At 32.0% G+C, this 14,501-nt stretch overlaps 1 protein-coding gene across 4 annotated transcripts in view; it reads left to right on the plus strand.

Annotated features, from left to right (window-relative positions):
* Positions 1–14,501, plus strand: part of LOC111053387 (bestrophin-4) — a 96,944-nt gene that overhangs the window by 69,242 nt on the left and 13,201 nt on the right. For 2 of the 4 annotated variants that reach the window (XM_039430906.1, XM_039430904.1), the window contains exons 5-6: positions 7,810–8,048; positions 13,303–13,422. In XM_039430906.1, the coding sequence (XP_039286840.1) occupies positions 7,810–8,048; positions 13,303–13,422 (359 nt within the window). The remainder of the gene's footprint in view (positions 1–7,809; positions 8,049–13,302; positions 13,423–14,501) is intronic. The other 2 variants (XM_039430905.1, XM_039430903.1) reach the window with 1 other exon arrangement.

The following is a 14,501-nucleotide window of genomic DNA, read 5'->3' on the forward strand; positions in this document are numbered from 1 at the left end:
TATCTTATAACAGTTGTGATTTAAGTTTTTAATGAAGCACTGAAGAAGCAACTGTGAGGAAGAAGGGAAGAAATATTGTCTCATCCTTAAATAATCTGAAAATCAACCCAGTATATATTTTTTGTTATGTTTGTCAATACTATAGCTATCTAGTCTAAAGACTAATAAGCTACTAATTCAGTATTTGTTGAGATTTAGTGATATTACTCCTTCATAATTAAAACACTAGGATGTAGTCAACAATCAAACATTTTGTAATAAAATTAACTAATTATTCTTTTTAAAGAATTGATGCAACAAATTTTATTTATTAGTTAATTTTATCATGGAATTCGTGATAGTTGACTGCATTATTGTATTTTAATTTCCAATAATATTCTACCTTGACATACAGGAGTGTCTCATTAGAATATCTCTCAAGTATATTATGATCACACTGAATTTTCCATTACTGTGATACACTAGGGAGAAATGGTTGAGATCCGACTTGAATGACAGTGCAAAATTGAAACATAATGGTTACAGTCATAGATGTTTTTTGTCAACGAGTATAATTTTGATCCTTTATCGTGAACTTGACAATTTCGATTTTTAAAACCACGGTGAAGTCGGATCATCGCCTATGTTGGGGTTTCTAGATTAAATAATATGTAATGCGAGAGCTATGCGGAAGTAGATTTAGAAAAAATATTGTTATGATTACTTATTATTGTAGAACGCATTAGAGTAGATGTAAGGTACGGCACCATCCACTGCGCCATCAAGACACCTCCCTAAGTTTGCATGTCAGGAATGTATGGATCTTTGCGTCATTCTTGTATCAGTTTGAACACATTTTCCGCCTTGCAAATTATTAATAACCTGCTTATTGTCATTTTTATCGTTTTTCAACAGGCAATGACAATAATGGTGAATCAGAGCTTTCAACTCCTTTCAAACCAAACAGTAGTTTTACTCTCACAAAATTACTATTTATATTTGTGGACAATTAGCAATCCAAGTAGATACGAAAATTACCAGAATATGATAAAATTGTTTTACTCTTATTTGGGTTCAATTCCTTTCCATATTTGGGTTTTACAAGGTAAAATGTTGTCAAATTGACTAGAATGACTTGAAGTTCCTTCCATTCTAGCATCCACTCTTTATGTAAATAACAATCATCCTCATTTCTCTGTTTCCTAGAATGTTGTGCTTGATTCATTGCATGACAGCGTTTCTGCATGACGATTGAGAATGATTTTGTCGTACTAATACAGCACCAGTATTTTGATGTGTTCACTGAATTTGTAATTAACATTCATTAAAACGCAAGTCGATACTTCAATGCTCTCCAAAGAGGCCGACTGGAGCGCGCTGCCATAAATGCAGTAAGCTATTATTTGTTTTTTGACTGTTGTTCAAATACTTTACAACAGGATTCAATCACAATATTGATCATTTTATTACTTCAAACACATTTGTTTATTTCTTCGTTTACTTCAAACAAATTGGTTCACTTTTCCATCGTCTGTATATATACTACTTTGTATTATATTGCACGTGCTCTCTCTCTTTTTTCTTTTTCTTTCCTCTATTGCTTAATTTCAGCAGACCTAGCTGTAGCCCCAGGCTCAACACTCAACGCACAAAAATCAACCTGCTTCTACATGCTGACAGATAGGCCTACATCAACACCTGTCTCATCACTCATATCAACTCAAGTTGAATATTTATCATTAGAATTAAGAGAAACTGTATAGTTCCATGATGAATACACGATCACCAAGATTATAAAGATTTTTATAATCTAACATGAAGTAACTACACCCCGGTTTTGTAGAAAAGCTTTGAAATATAGCTATCTGCGGTTTTGCCAATTTTGTTAGGGTGATTGTACACTAATACTTATTCTACATCCAAATTCAACTGCGTGGACATAAAATGCGAAAGATGATTACAAAAATAGTGGAGAATAGTAAGTTGCTTGAAATGTTATAGGATGAATGGACGCTTTCAATATTCTTTAATGGGGACTTTATATAATATCTACCAGTTTTTGCAGCTTTGAACTTAAATACAGAAAAATACTATTGTTATTGTGCACATGAATTACACAATATTCTTTTTTTCAAATTGAGCGTTTCTAAAATGTTTAAACGTAGAACAATTATGTTCTTTATGATTTTCCATTTCCTAACTATCCTGATTTTTTGTATGAATTAGCAGCTTTGCTGCTTGTTGGAAATTTACTGGTGTATAATTAAATGGATCTAATTACATCTGAGTTCAAGTTATACGGGAAACATCGGGCTTTACTAAAAACAGAACTATTCATTGAATATTCAAACATTCATAATCATATTATCAGTTATCTAATTGGAGAAATGTATTATTTAATTAAAAAAAGTCAAATAAATGGGCTTCCCTGCAATATGTTACATGTTTCCTTAGTAAATTAATCAAAAGAAATTATAAATCTCCAAGATATACAAAATATACATCAATTTAGAAGTATTTTCCATTTAAATTGGAAAAAGAGCATCTTTTTGACTTCGGGAAAGAGATGAGGGAATAAATCTAATCTGAACCTAAACACCAATTCCAATACAAGGAATATTCCCAAAGTATTGTTCTTACAAGTTGAATATCAACCATTGGTTGGTTGTTCGCGAAACGACTTAAACTTTTTCCGTTCACTCAAGTGTGAACAAATAAAAATGCTGAAAATTTTTGCAGAATTTTTCATTTAATTTTCTAATGCTAGCTTTGTAAGAGGATGATTCTTTTTATAGTAATTGGCCGCTTTTATTCAAATTTACTTCGAGAAAGGAAAAAATTCTCAATTGTTTCAGAAATTTCCACACTGCAGTTTCAAATTTTTATTACAATTTTATTCATCAAATGAACGCACAGGAGGATTCGTCATCTACACTATTGAATATTCAATTAATTTCTATTACTATTATTCTCCAGTTGAAAATAATTTATATTCAATTGAAAGTGGAATTTATATTTATAGTTGATAGTATAGTTGTTTCTTTCCTCTCTGTGCATGTGCTACTCCTATTTTACAATCAGATTTGATTCTTAAAACGTCAATAATCATAATATGAATCATAGGATAAAACAGGTTTTATATTTGTTCGCAAAAATAGCTGCAAACTACAAACATAATATTTCTGATTCGAAAGTGATCTGATTCCATTCTTCATTTGATTTGCACGTGGGATAGGCGGAAACGCTTCCATTTGATCCAGTTGTATAATGATGCAAACATATTATATATCTGCAAAACAACTACGGTGCTTTATAATTTATTCATATTTGAGCGTCAATTGGAGGTTTTCCCCTGTCCTGTAAGGCAAGGCTGCCTGCTCCCTACACTGATATTTGCTAGAGAAATCTTTTCACTTGCATAATATTCCATCTGTCATCTATCAGACATAATAATATATACGAAAGCGCTAATTTGTTGTAATGTATAGTTAAGGCCATAGGTCTTTGCACTATAATTTTACACAACGTACCGATCTGTAACTGCTTTCAAAGTTGTAAAAACTGTTATAGGCTACTTGTCCTGTTTTGATTTCCAAATCAAACATCTAGTAATTACTAGTAATGTACCTACTACTGGAAGCTATTTCTTATTCTCATAGTGGGAGACACGTGTTAAACGAATTATAGTGCTTTTCAGTTCATACATTCGAAAAGGAACTGTTTTGGGCGTCAGTCTATAGATCATTTTAATAAAAAAATAATTATTATTGAGAATTGAAATGAAAAAATCTTTATTAGGCGGAGTTAGTACTTTCAAGTCTTCTCTACCACTCAACCTCGAACTTCAACTTTATTCAACTTGATTGAATAAATGTTTCTTCCTCCGGGCACAGCTTTTACATGCTGTACAGAGGCGCGTCACATTCTATATTTATCACTTTAATTTGGAGTCGGCCTGTCAGAGACTCTATGTAAATTATTATTTTCATTATAAATTGATAAAATATCGGATAATTTCAATAAATTCAGTCCTTATAAATGGAAAATTTGGCTCACCTAGACTGGAACATCTATTCCTGAGTTTGATAAGTATGGTTTAAGTATATAACGATTTCATTTGAAAATCATCCACTACACTGGAAGTTCCCCATCCACAAATATAACATACACAAGTCGTGACAGGATACAATACATGTAAGCTACTTACATAAAACAAACGAAATACAACAGCAATACATGGGAAAACTTAATTTTTTATTCGAGTTTCTTAGTGCTGTGCCTTAGTTGAAATAGTATTAATATGCTTCTGGAGTTCTATTATATGATAATAAATTTTATTCGCTATCAGTTTATGAATCAGGAATCTCGATCTTGAACATTGAATATTGAATTGTAGATTATTTCTAAAGGAAAATGTGCTAAGACAACCACTTTCTTGAATGGTAATTCACATGCAGACCATATACCATCCGAGTAAATCTTGTACATTTGATGCTTTATTCACCTTGGACACTTTCAAATTAATTTGAATATACTTCAAATTTTTGTTGAGAACAATCTTTTTGTTATCAGCATCAATAACTTAAGGCACAAGATTGTATTTTTATTGACATCACCAGCTCACTCCAAAGACTTGATGTGACAGTCATGTGTCTGTTGGTTATACATTTGTCAATTTAAAATCAATTTTAAGTCATATTGAAATTGGATCACTCATGTACAGTTACTGATCTGATGAATGTACAGCACTTTCATTTTATACTGGAAAAATGATAGTTCAATATTTCTATCATGCTTTGTAAGTCAATGCAATTTTTACCCAGCTTATTGTAAATATCAAGCGCGGATCTATTGTTTTGTATAAATCTCATTGCTTACTTCTACAGTTCAAATAAATCTTTTCAAGTTGGATTGTGCAATACATTATTGTATTTTTAATATAAAGAGAAACCGAGAAAAAAATATAAAGAGAAAACGTTTATCGTGTAAATTAAATTATGTTTTGTTATTCTATAAATTAATTGACAAAATATCTTTATTATATCGTAGTAAAAGCGTTTTCATAAGAATGTTTTAATTTATACCTTTCATTAAACTGTATCCATGTTGGAATAGAATATCAATTGAAACTTTTTTTTAATTCAAATGAGTCTTTTCAGTATTTCCAATAGGCATGATTTATTCAATAAAGAATTTTGAAAATTATTTCAAAATATTTTTATATGTACTACTTGAAGAATTATTCAATACTTTTCCGATTTGAAAAGAATTGTGAACCGAGGAGAGAATTGTGATAGTCTTAAAAGAGTTTAAATTGATTTTACAGTTTGTAAATGAGAAAAAACAAAGCATTCTTGGACGAGAATAATGTTATATCACCATAAAAAAATAGAACTGCTTAAAAGACCAAGATTTTGGTTACCACTGTATTATTATATAATCCATTATTGTAATTAATGTATAAATTCAGTATTCAGCCTTTGTATATTCTCATTTCAATTTTTAAGGTTTGATTTCAAATAAACAAACTTGTAAGAAAATTTAATTTAGTTAAATGATTCATGTATTGAATTGTGTAAGCTATAGTATTTGTACTGTACGTTGTATTTTTTTACAACCTTGAAATAAATTAGAAATTACACTATCGTAATCTTAGTTGCCTTTGAGGCTTGTCTATATATTCCGTTCTAATTAGTTTCAAGCTTCTTTGTGCAATATAAATTCAACATGATAAGGCTTTTTGTTTGCTGGTAAGCTTATTTTAGTCTATAAAAATATAAGGTGTGTTATTTTTGAATTGTACAAAATCTTAATCAATCGAATTAAAAAGATATACATAATTTTTTAACTTATGAGTAGCAAATTAATTACTCAATAATAGGTAATTATGTAACTATCGTTTTGCCTTGTTTCGTATGCATCTTCAGACTGTCTTTTCAATTGTAAATAGGTAGTTCTCTGAACGGAGGATTTTTAGTTTGAATTTTTTTTTCAATATAATTTTTAAAGTTGAAGACATTAGCTCACAAGCAAGTGCACCAACTATATAAATTATTGTAACTTCTTCTGATAAGGGCATATGGTATATTAAATCAGCTTATTCATTATAATACAAATATCAAGGGCCTTGTTGTATATGTAGAATAATAAATTTACTTTTTCGAGGCCTCTCATTCTGTTAACTTGTAAAGAGACTGATTTGCACATATTGTATCTCTGTTTGCCGTCTTCCGTACAATAATGTAGTGAATGACTTACTTGCTAGGCCTAGTTTATATTTTTTTATGCGATAAACTTTGAACATAATGTAGTTGCACAATACTCGCTGTATCGTTCTATCCATGGAATCAATAAATATGTATATTTGTGACCTTCATTGTCATAGGTAAGCTACACGTGTATTATATATCAAATTCAAAATTTCTGTGCAACATTGGTATGATTGTGTGTGTGAGTGAGTGTGCTGGTATGAATGCTGAATGTCAGAAGTCAAACATACGATTGTATGTTCTCTGTATTGAAGCGCACGAAATGATTTTACTTCAGTATTTGCAAATCCTTGATTTTATTCATTCATTTTTTTACTTCAATCTATAGGACAGCTACCAATTGGCAAATTGAAGTTTATAACTAAGTATTTCTTGCTCAGTTGGACACCCGGGTTCAGTAAAGATCAAACTGCCAAACGTAAAAACGATTGAATTCACAGTATTGACTGATAAAACTAAAATATTCTGTAACCTACAGTTCTTTCTCGCTACATGAATAGAAGATCTTCAATTCATGAGAAAAATAATTATAAAATAGGTTCAATATGTTGTATTCCATACATAGAGTTTTTTATTTTCAACGTTAAGGGCCAAATTCAGATGTACACAAGCATCTGAACTTATAACAATCATATCAGTTTCACTAATATTCATATCAGTAGGTAATATCATATTATAAGAGAAATTCAGTGAAAATCCAAAACAGATCAATTATCTGCGCTATCCTTCCCCCATTTATAATGATACCTTGAAGGGATGTCTCAACTACGCTACCTCTCATCCATGGTTGTGGAGATCGCAATCAATCACCACCCAGATATAATAATATAATATAATTATTATATTGTGTTTTTAAAAAATCGAAAACATTATAGAAAAATACTAAGAATCTCTAAAAACTCATCAAAGTTATGAAATAAAAACTGGAGTTTTGTTGAACCAAAATAAATTATTTACTATTTCTATAATTAATATAATCCCCCATCAACTTCCATTAAGTAAACAACAATTTTTATAAAACAGCTGCCTAAAAAGCAGTTGTAAGGTCATGTCAGAGGCCCTGAAATTGATCAGTTGCGACCTGAAAACTCTGACACCAGACCTGAGCCAACCAGGTCACTAGATATTATTAAATTATAATTAACTTGAAATCCCTAAAACTAAAATCGAGCATGACAATTTAGGAAAATCTCTTACTTCTTTTTTGTCAATCAAGTCTAGATACCCTCAAGTCTGAATGTAAACAAAATACATGTGATTCAGTATTGATGTCCATCTGTATAAATGGCGGCAACTGTTTCACCATTTGTACCATTTTGGAGAAGAATAGCATAGAGCATACCTAAACTTTATTGGCAGTTGATAGAATTCACATTCCTGTTGCAGTTCTAATGAATGAGTGTTGTGTGTTGATTGATGAATGAGTACCCAAGTGTTTGAGTGTGTGAGTGAGTGAGTGAGTTTGGCGCGCGCTCAACGTACCCATGAAGCGATACAGGCCGCCGCCGCTGCTGTTAGATTAGGTTTGCGGCGACCGGCGTCTAATCAAAGTGTTGGACAGGTTTGATGATGGAGAGCGAGAAAAAGATCTTCGAGCTGATGGACGAAAAGCACCCGATGACTAAGTACTGGCTGCCGCTGACCTGGGCCACCAACATCATCAACCGCGCCCGGCAGGATGGCCACATCCTTAGCGACCACATGGTGCAGACCATTCTGCTCGAGATGTCCGACCTTCGTTGGCGGTTGGGATCGCTTATCGGCTATGACAACGTAACCGTTCCGCTCGTCTACACCCAGGTAACATGCTCCCTCAACCCCAATACATATTTCCCTCCCCCCCCCACCACACCTCATCTTGATGACCACCATCATCAACATCACCATGTTGTTCATCACTATCACCAACAACCATAGAACATCAACATGTTCATCACTATTATCAACAACCATTGAACATCAAGTTGTTGATGACCATAATAATGTAATCTGTTCTTGTTTCTTGGTTCATTGTCAGTGGCGTTTCTTTGGTTGCACCATTTGATAGGGAACCGATTTTGCTTTTCCCAATTCAAACCATAAAACGTCAACAAATTGTCGATAACAATCATCTGGCATGAAAATCATCAACACTTGCTCCTTTGTTCATTGGCAGTGCCTTTTCTTCGATCTACCCTTTTTTCTCTCCTCAATTCCAAACAATATTTGCTCCTGAAATGGAACAACTTCATCAGATATTATACATTCGCATCAATGCACTTGATAATGTTTTACACTCTTTAAATCTGCAAATCCTTGAGTTCAAATTCTTTGTGTACCACCATCAACTATTATGAAAGTCATCAACATATTTGTCCTTCATTCATTATCATTGCCTTTTTGATCCATGATTTGTGTGAGAACTGTCCCTTAATCCAATCAGCTTTCCTCTAAATGAAAATATACTAAAGTTGCATCAATTCACTGTGAGATGAAAGTATGTAGATGTCAATTTGATATTTAATTTGATTCTTCATTTATTTTCATTGCCCCTCCTCCAATCTACCGTTTTAAACAGAACGAATTTAGCTTTCCTTTGATCTAATCAATACGTTTTGTTATTTTTAAGAAACATCTTCATCAGATAATACCCTTGATGATGATGTGTTAGTGTCAAACTTCTAGATGTGTTCTCAAATTATTCCAGTTTTGCTGAAGAATGTAGAAGATGCCCATATGAAGGAGAACGTCTCACAGCGTTTTTTGGTTTCTGAACAAACTACATTTCATGTTCATTGAGGATGAATAATGAAACGGTTTTCATTATCATAACGATTGTTGGATTAAACTTTGCATAAAAAAGTCTATTTATGCTCAAAAGGTTGATTGTTTGACTAGAAAATTTCCAGTCGATCAGTTCTGGCTATTCATAACATCATCATTTCAAACCTTTATTCATACTTTGGAATCATGAGCTCTTCAATTCTCAATCCACACTGCATGGTCTATTCAACTGCGTGGTTTGCAAATACATATAAATAATTTTTCCACTTTCAGCGTAACCTGCACTGACAGTGAAGCATAACACATTCTCCACTCTTTTCTAGCCCAAATGCTGTTTCAGATTTGGATGTGATGCTCACAACTGTATGCATAGATGATTTCTATAACTGTGTAGATCATTTGCAGTTTTAATTTTTCCATTAACTGATATACCTTATTCTATAAGTTTCCGTTCACTGCATTATCTTCAATCTATATTCACTATTGATTTGCTCGCCTTATTTCTGTATTCCAATGAATGAAAATAATGTACATAGGTATACATCGATACGGTAGAGCCGTTCCAACACCTTCCAAATCGCAGGTAAGTAGGTGAACATTACCTACTTAGTTTGTGTTTTGAAATAACGTTGTTTCACATCATTGCATTTTGGTGACATTGATTTACAAATCCTTTATTATTTTTAGTGCATCTGTAGAAAACTGTTTATGTTCTTGTTTGAATTTGAGTTAGTAAATGCTAATTTTACATAAATGTTGAATTTTGAATGATTGGTGCCCTAGTATTTTATTTGAGTGTGTTATACATAGAATGTAATGGGATATCCTGTAGCTGTGGTGTAGAAGTGTATTTCCTCAACGTATTTAGAAAACTTTTGCAATAAATTATTGAAATAATATTGCATGTTTCTGCTGGAAATGTTTGCTCATGAATTTAATATGAAGTAAAAGTAGAGTAGCTGCTTCCTCTTAGAAATTGCCTCATTAGATGATGAATTGAGATTGCTTCTTGCACAAATTATGTCTTATGAATTTGAATCAATTGGTATGATTTTTTTACAGATTTTTCTTGAATGAGTGATTTGTCATTAGTGAGCATTAGATCAAACGTACCTATCATCTTTCACAGGGATGGGAGTTCATATTAAGGAGTGGTGAAAAATTTGCAAGAATTATCCATATCACAGTAGTACTGTAATTTTGAGAATTGAAATTCATTCTTGATAATAATTTATTTATGATCCAATAATTCATTTACGGAAATTTCCAAGTCCTGTTGTTGAAGAATGGAGTTTTGTTCTATGTTGGGAAAATAATATTAAGAAAATAAGAAAATGATTTCTCTTAGTGTTGATACCAGAGAAGAATTTGTATGAAGTAGTCCTAAAATCTGTGTTCCACTCCGCATCAAAAATTGAAAATCTAATGTTATTGTCTGTTACTAATATTAATTAGATACCATATTTTATTTTTTGAAAAAGCAACCAATTAATTGAGAAAAAATAAGCATGACAGTTTAAAATTTATTAATATAATGACTTAGTTAAGAATTAATTTTCACCAAAGTCCACCCTTATCAATCAGATACTGTCAAAGTCTATCAATCAGATACTGTTTACTTTCTACCACAGGATACTTCTTTCATGAATAATCAGATTGAAAAATTTATTACATCAATGTCAACTTTGGTGATCGAGCTGCTGAATTTATTTATTTATTTTTTAGAAATGCCATCTCTTCTATTAGAGGATGAAAATTAACATGTTTCAAAAATAATTCCTCACATCCGGATCTTTGTATTGTGAGTGATCTCTCGTTGTGACAGAAAACCAATTTGGAAAGTTTTGCTAATAAACTCACAAGTTGAGAATTATAAAAAACTTTTTTCATTCTCTCGTTACGTTTGAAGTAATGCAACCTTGTGTTCATGAGACTGATTGTTTTTATAGATGAGAATTTGACGTATAAAGATAGAATTGCTTTAAATCAATAATACCTACTGCACAATATCTAGTCTTTCTATTATAATACTGTACTTTACCACCTTTTTTCGATGAAATTATTGATAAGCATTATCATTGACTTTGAATATAAAATACAGTGTTTAACTGCTTACTGTTTGAATTAAGGTTTTTCATTGCAAATTAAAAATTATAGTTTTTTCATTGTTTCTTCATCACAATGTAGATGTTTAAGATCAATTCTATTTATTCTCGTGATATTAGTTTAGTGTATACCGTGTCTCAAACAGATCTTTTATGTGGGAAAAGATACTGGAGATTATGTAAAACACAGAGATTTTAGATCATGATATTGGATTGGTCACGCTTGTCCACGATTCACGAAAAAAGTGTGCATAAGCCGACAATCTCAATTCCAAAAATAGACCTCTTGGCTTTCTTGTATTTCTAAAATGTCACGCCTTGCTCTTGATCTTGGGATGAGAGCTAACTCAGTTCCGCTGGTGGTTTTTCACTGATTATTTAGCAGGAACCGATAGGCCGGCCGACGAAGCCGTGACATTGCCAGTGTTTTTCGCTGCTCCCCGTGTTTTTCCTCTGTCAAGGTCGATTTTCAACATTCAAAACAAGGATTTTCCTCTAACTTGCACCGTAACCTTTATTTGCTTTTATTGCCCTTGAAAATAAGTGCCTACTGTCTTTGTGGCGAGTTCTCATCCGTATTTAATTATAGATGTTGGGCTGCTCGCCCTACCCATCACCCATCACTTGCACACGCAGGTTATACTTAGCCTACTGCTCAACTAGCAAGCAGGCATTTGCAATTACCTTTGATTGTGCTGAAATCGAGAACTGTTTGATTGATTCAGCTCCATTTCATTTGATTTGAAACAGCGCCGTCTTATTTCAATTGGCTCTTCCAGATTATACTCTGGCCGCTACCCTGTAATAACCTTCATCAACAATAATCAAACTTTTTTGCTTTGATGTAATGGAAATCTCTCAAGAAATGCAAACACTGATTCACCATAACATATTTTTACTGTGATATAGTTACAGAAGAAACTACGTCAGCTACTTCATATCAGATTTTTTTAGGTAAATACTCATCTAAGTTATGAGTAGAAACATTTACAAAACCAGATTTTAATCTGGATTGGAACTGGACTTTGGTTTGAATTGAAATTTGATTACAACGTAATATTAGAAATTTAATTCTCCTGTTTCTAATAAAATAACCACACTTAAGTTATTGCTTGCACTAGAACATGAGTTATCATTATTTATAGTAATAATCCTTCATTTTCTACAAAAGTATAGCATAACAATGTATACAGTTGAAAAACGTCACAGATGAATTAATACAATAACAGAAAAAAGTCATAAAATAAAACACTTTAAACATTCTACAATTCATGAAATTTGCAAATTTATAATAATTTTTCTCATTTAACATGAATTCGTCTACATCATAAAAAGCCTTCTTACTTAGAAATGAAAATAGATTTGCTTTGAATTGTTTTTCCTCAACAATACCTCTCAAGTCAGCTGGAATTTTAGTAAAGAACCTTTATCCTCTGTAAGTTGATGTTTTCTCAAATACCCTGTCTACGAGTATGTCCACTACCTCCGTAAACGGAGGTTTTGGTTTGTCTCTGAACAACACATTTCAAGCTCCTATTGTTACAATTATTTTTCGATTTCGAAACAAGTTTATCCCTATGCTAGTGATTTAGTGATACTTTGTTAGATAGTGATACCGTACTCTCCTGAAATCAATCGACACTACAAACCTCACTAATGTAAAATAATGTAAAAAGATATTTAATCTTATTACGCGTCCTTCATTCTTGCACTTTGAATAGATACAAAATATCTATTTTAAACACAATAGTACAGTATAGTGAGTTTCAAATGGGAATCGTGATTTTGATTAATCTGTAAATGCTGATGATCTTATTGCAAATTCAGATTTATAGATTTTAGTTGAGATAAAGAGTGAGAACTATTATTCATTTATGTAATATATGGTACATGTTTCTGGCATTATCATCACAAAGTTGTAAGAAAACTATTGTTTATCAAACTTGTCAGATAAACAGTATCTGTTTGATGTTTTTGAATAATTTCATTGTAGATTTCCAAGTACCGTACTGAATCATATTGATAATATTTGAATAGCATTAACAGCATTGTTATTAAGAAATAAAACCCAAGTAAAGCGATCATTTTTTGTCAATAAAACATTTATTTTGTGTAAGTATCATGACTTTGTGTTGGACTCCAATCAAAAGCACAATTCTAATTCCATATTTGTTGGATCATTGCAGGTTGTTACATTGTCAGTTTACTCGTACTTTTTGGCAGCGCTAATGGGAAGACAGTTTGTTGTGCATCCTCATCCGAATGACGAGCCAGATGTCTATTTCCCATTCTTCACAATGCTTCAGGTGAATACTTTTCACTGTGTTATGCTGCTACCACAAATTAATAGTTCTTGTTTACTTACTTTTGTCTTAAGATGGCTCCATTATCAAAATGTATTAATATAGATTATAACGACTAGAGTAGGCTATTTTAGAATTATCCTATCTAAATTTCCATTGAAAAATTATAAATATTGCAAGAGCATTAGGTTCAATTTATATCACATACTTATTTTTATAAAGTTGATAATTATTCAGCCTTTGTTATTTCACATGCTACATTTCTGTTTTCTAAAATTATGTTATTTTCTTGTTTTTTAATGCAGCCTGAGAAATCGAGAAAAGGTAAATATCTTTTTATTAATTTTCAAACTTGAAAATTTCAGGAGGAATCAATTTGTTGTTAGCGCTAACATATTCAAGCGATTCTAATTCAAAGATTACTTGACCAACTTGTCTAGCAAACAGTATTACTAGTAGTTCTGTGAACAGTAGACCTCGCGCTCAGTAAGTTGAGGTGTTGTTTTGTTTTCTCAAAAATTAATAAATAATTTATTAATTTGAAATGTCTAGAAAAAATCCTAAATAAACATAGAGCTTCCTGTCCTATCGTACCGTGACGTGTCGTCCCGGAATGTGAGTGTGAGCGCTGTTATCAGGTCTGGCTGCCGTCGTTACGCCAATCCAATTAACCCATCAGAGAACATTCTGTGTTGTCGTGTGGTGAAAAATCGGTGTGTTGAAATCAACAAAATGAACTACCATAATGCTGATTTCCTACAAACTTCATTTCTCACTCTTCATGATTTTAGAAATCAATTTCTTTTCAATAATATTTGTTGCAATTTTGATCATCAGATTAAAAAATGTAAAAAAATGTCTTCTATCAATAACTTCAAACTCCAAACTAGAATCATGGCCTCAGCTTATAGAAAGACAAAGTTAGTAGACAACTGTCTACTAACGGTGATGGAAAGATACATTTTCAAGATGTTCCATGTTTTTGAACGTGTCGTATTATAGTCCACTAGGCAGCTGATTTATGATGAATAATTCTATAGTCTGATTTTTATGGTAATATTGGTGTTCGAGGAAACTCCTTT

The sequence above is a fragment of the Nilaparvata lugens genome, chromosome 6 (genome assembly GCF_014356525.2).
Source record: "Nilaparvata lugens isolate BPH chromosome 6, ASM1435652v1, whole genome shotgun sequence".
Taxonomy (NCBI): Eukaryota; Metazoa; Arthropoda; class Insecta; order Hemiptera; family Delphacidae; genus Nilaparvata; species Nilaparvata lugens.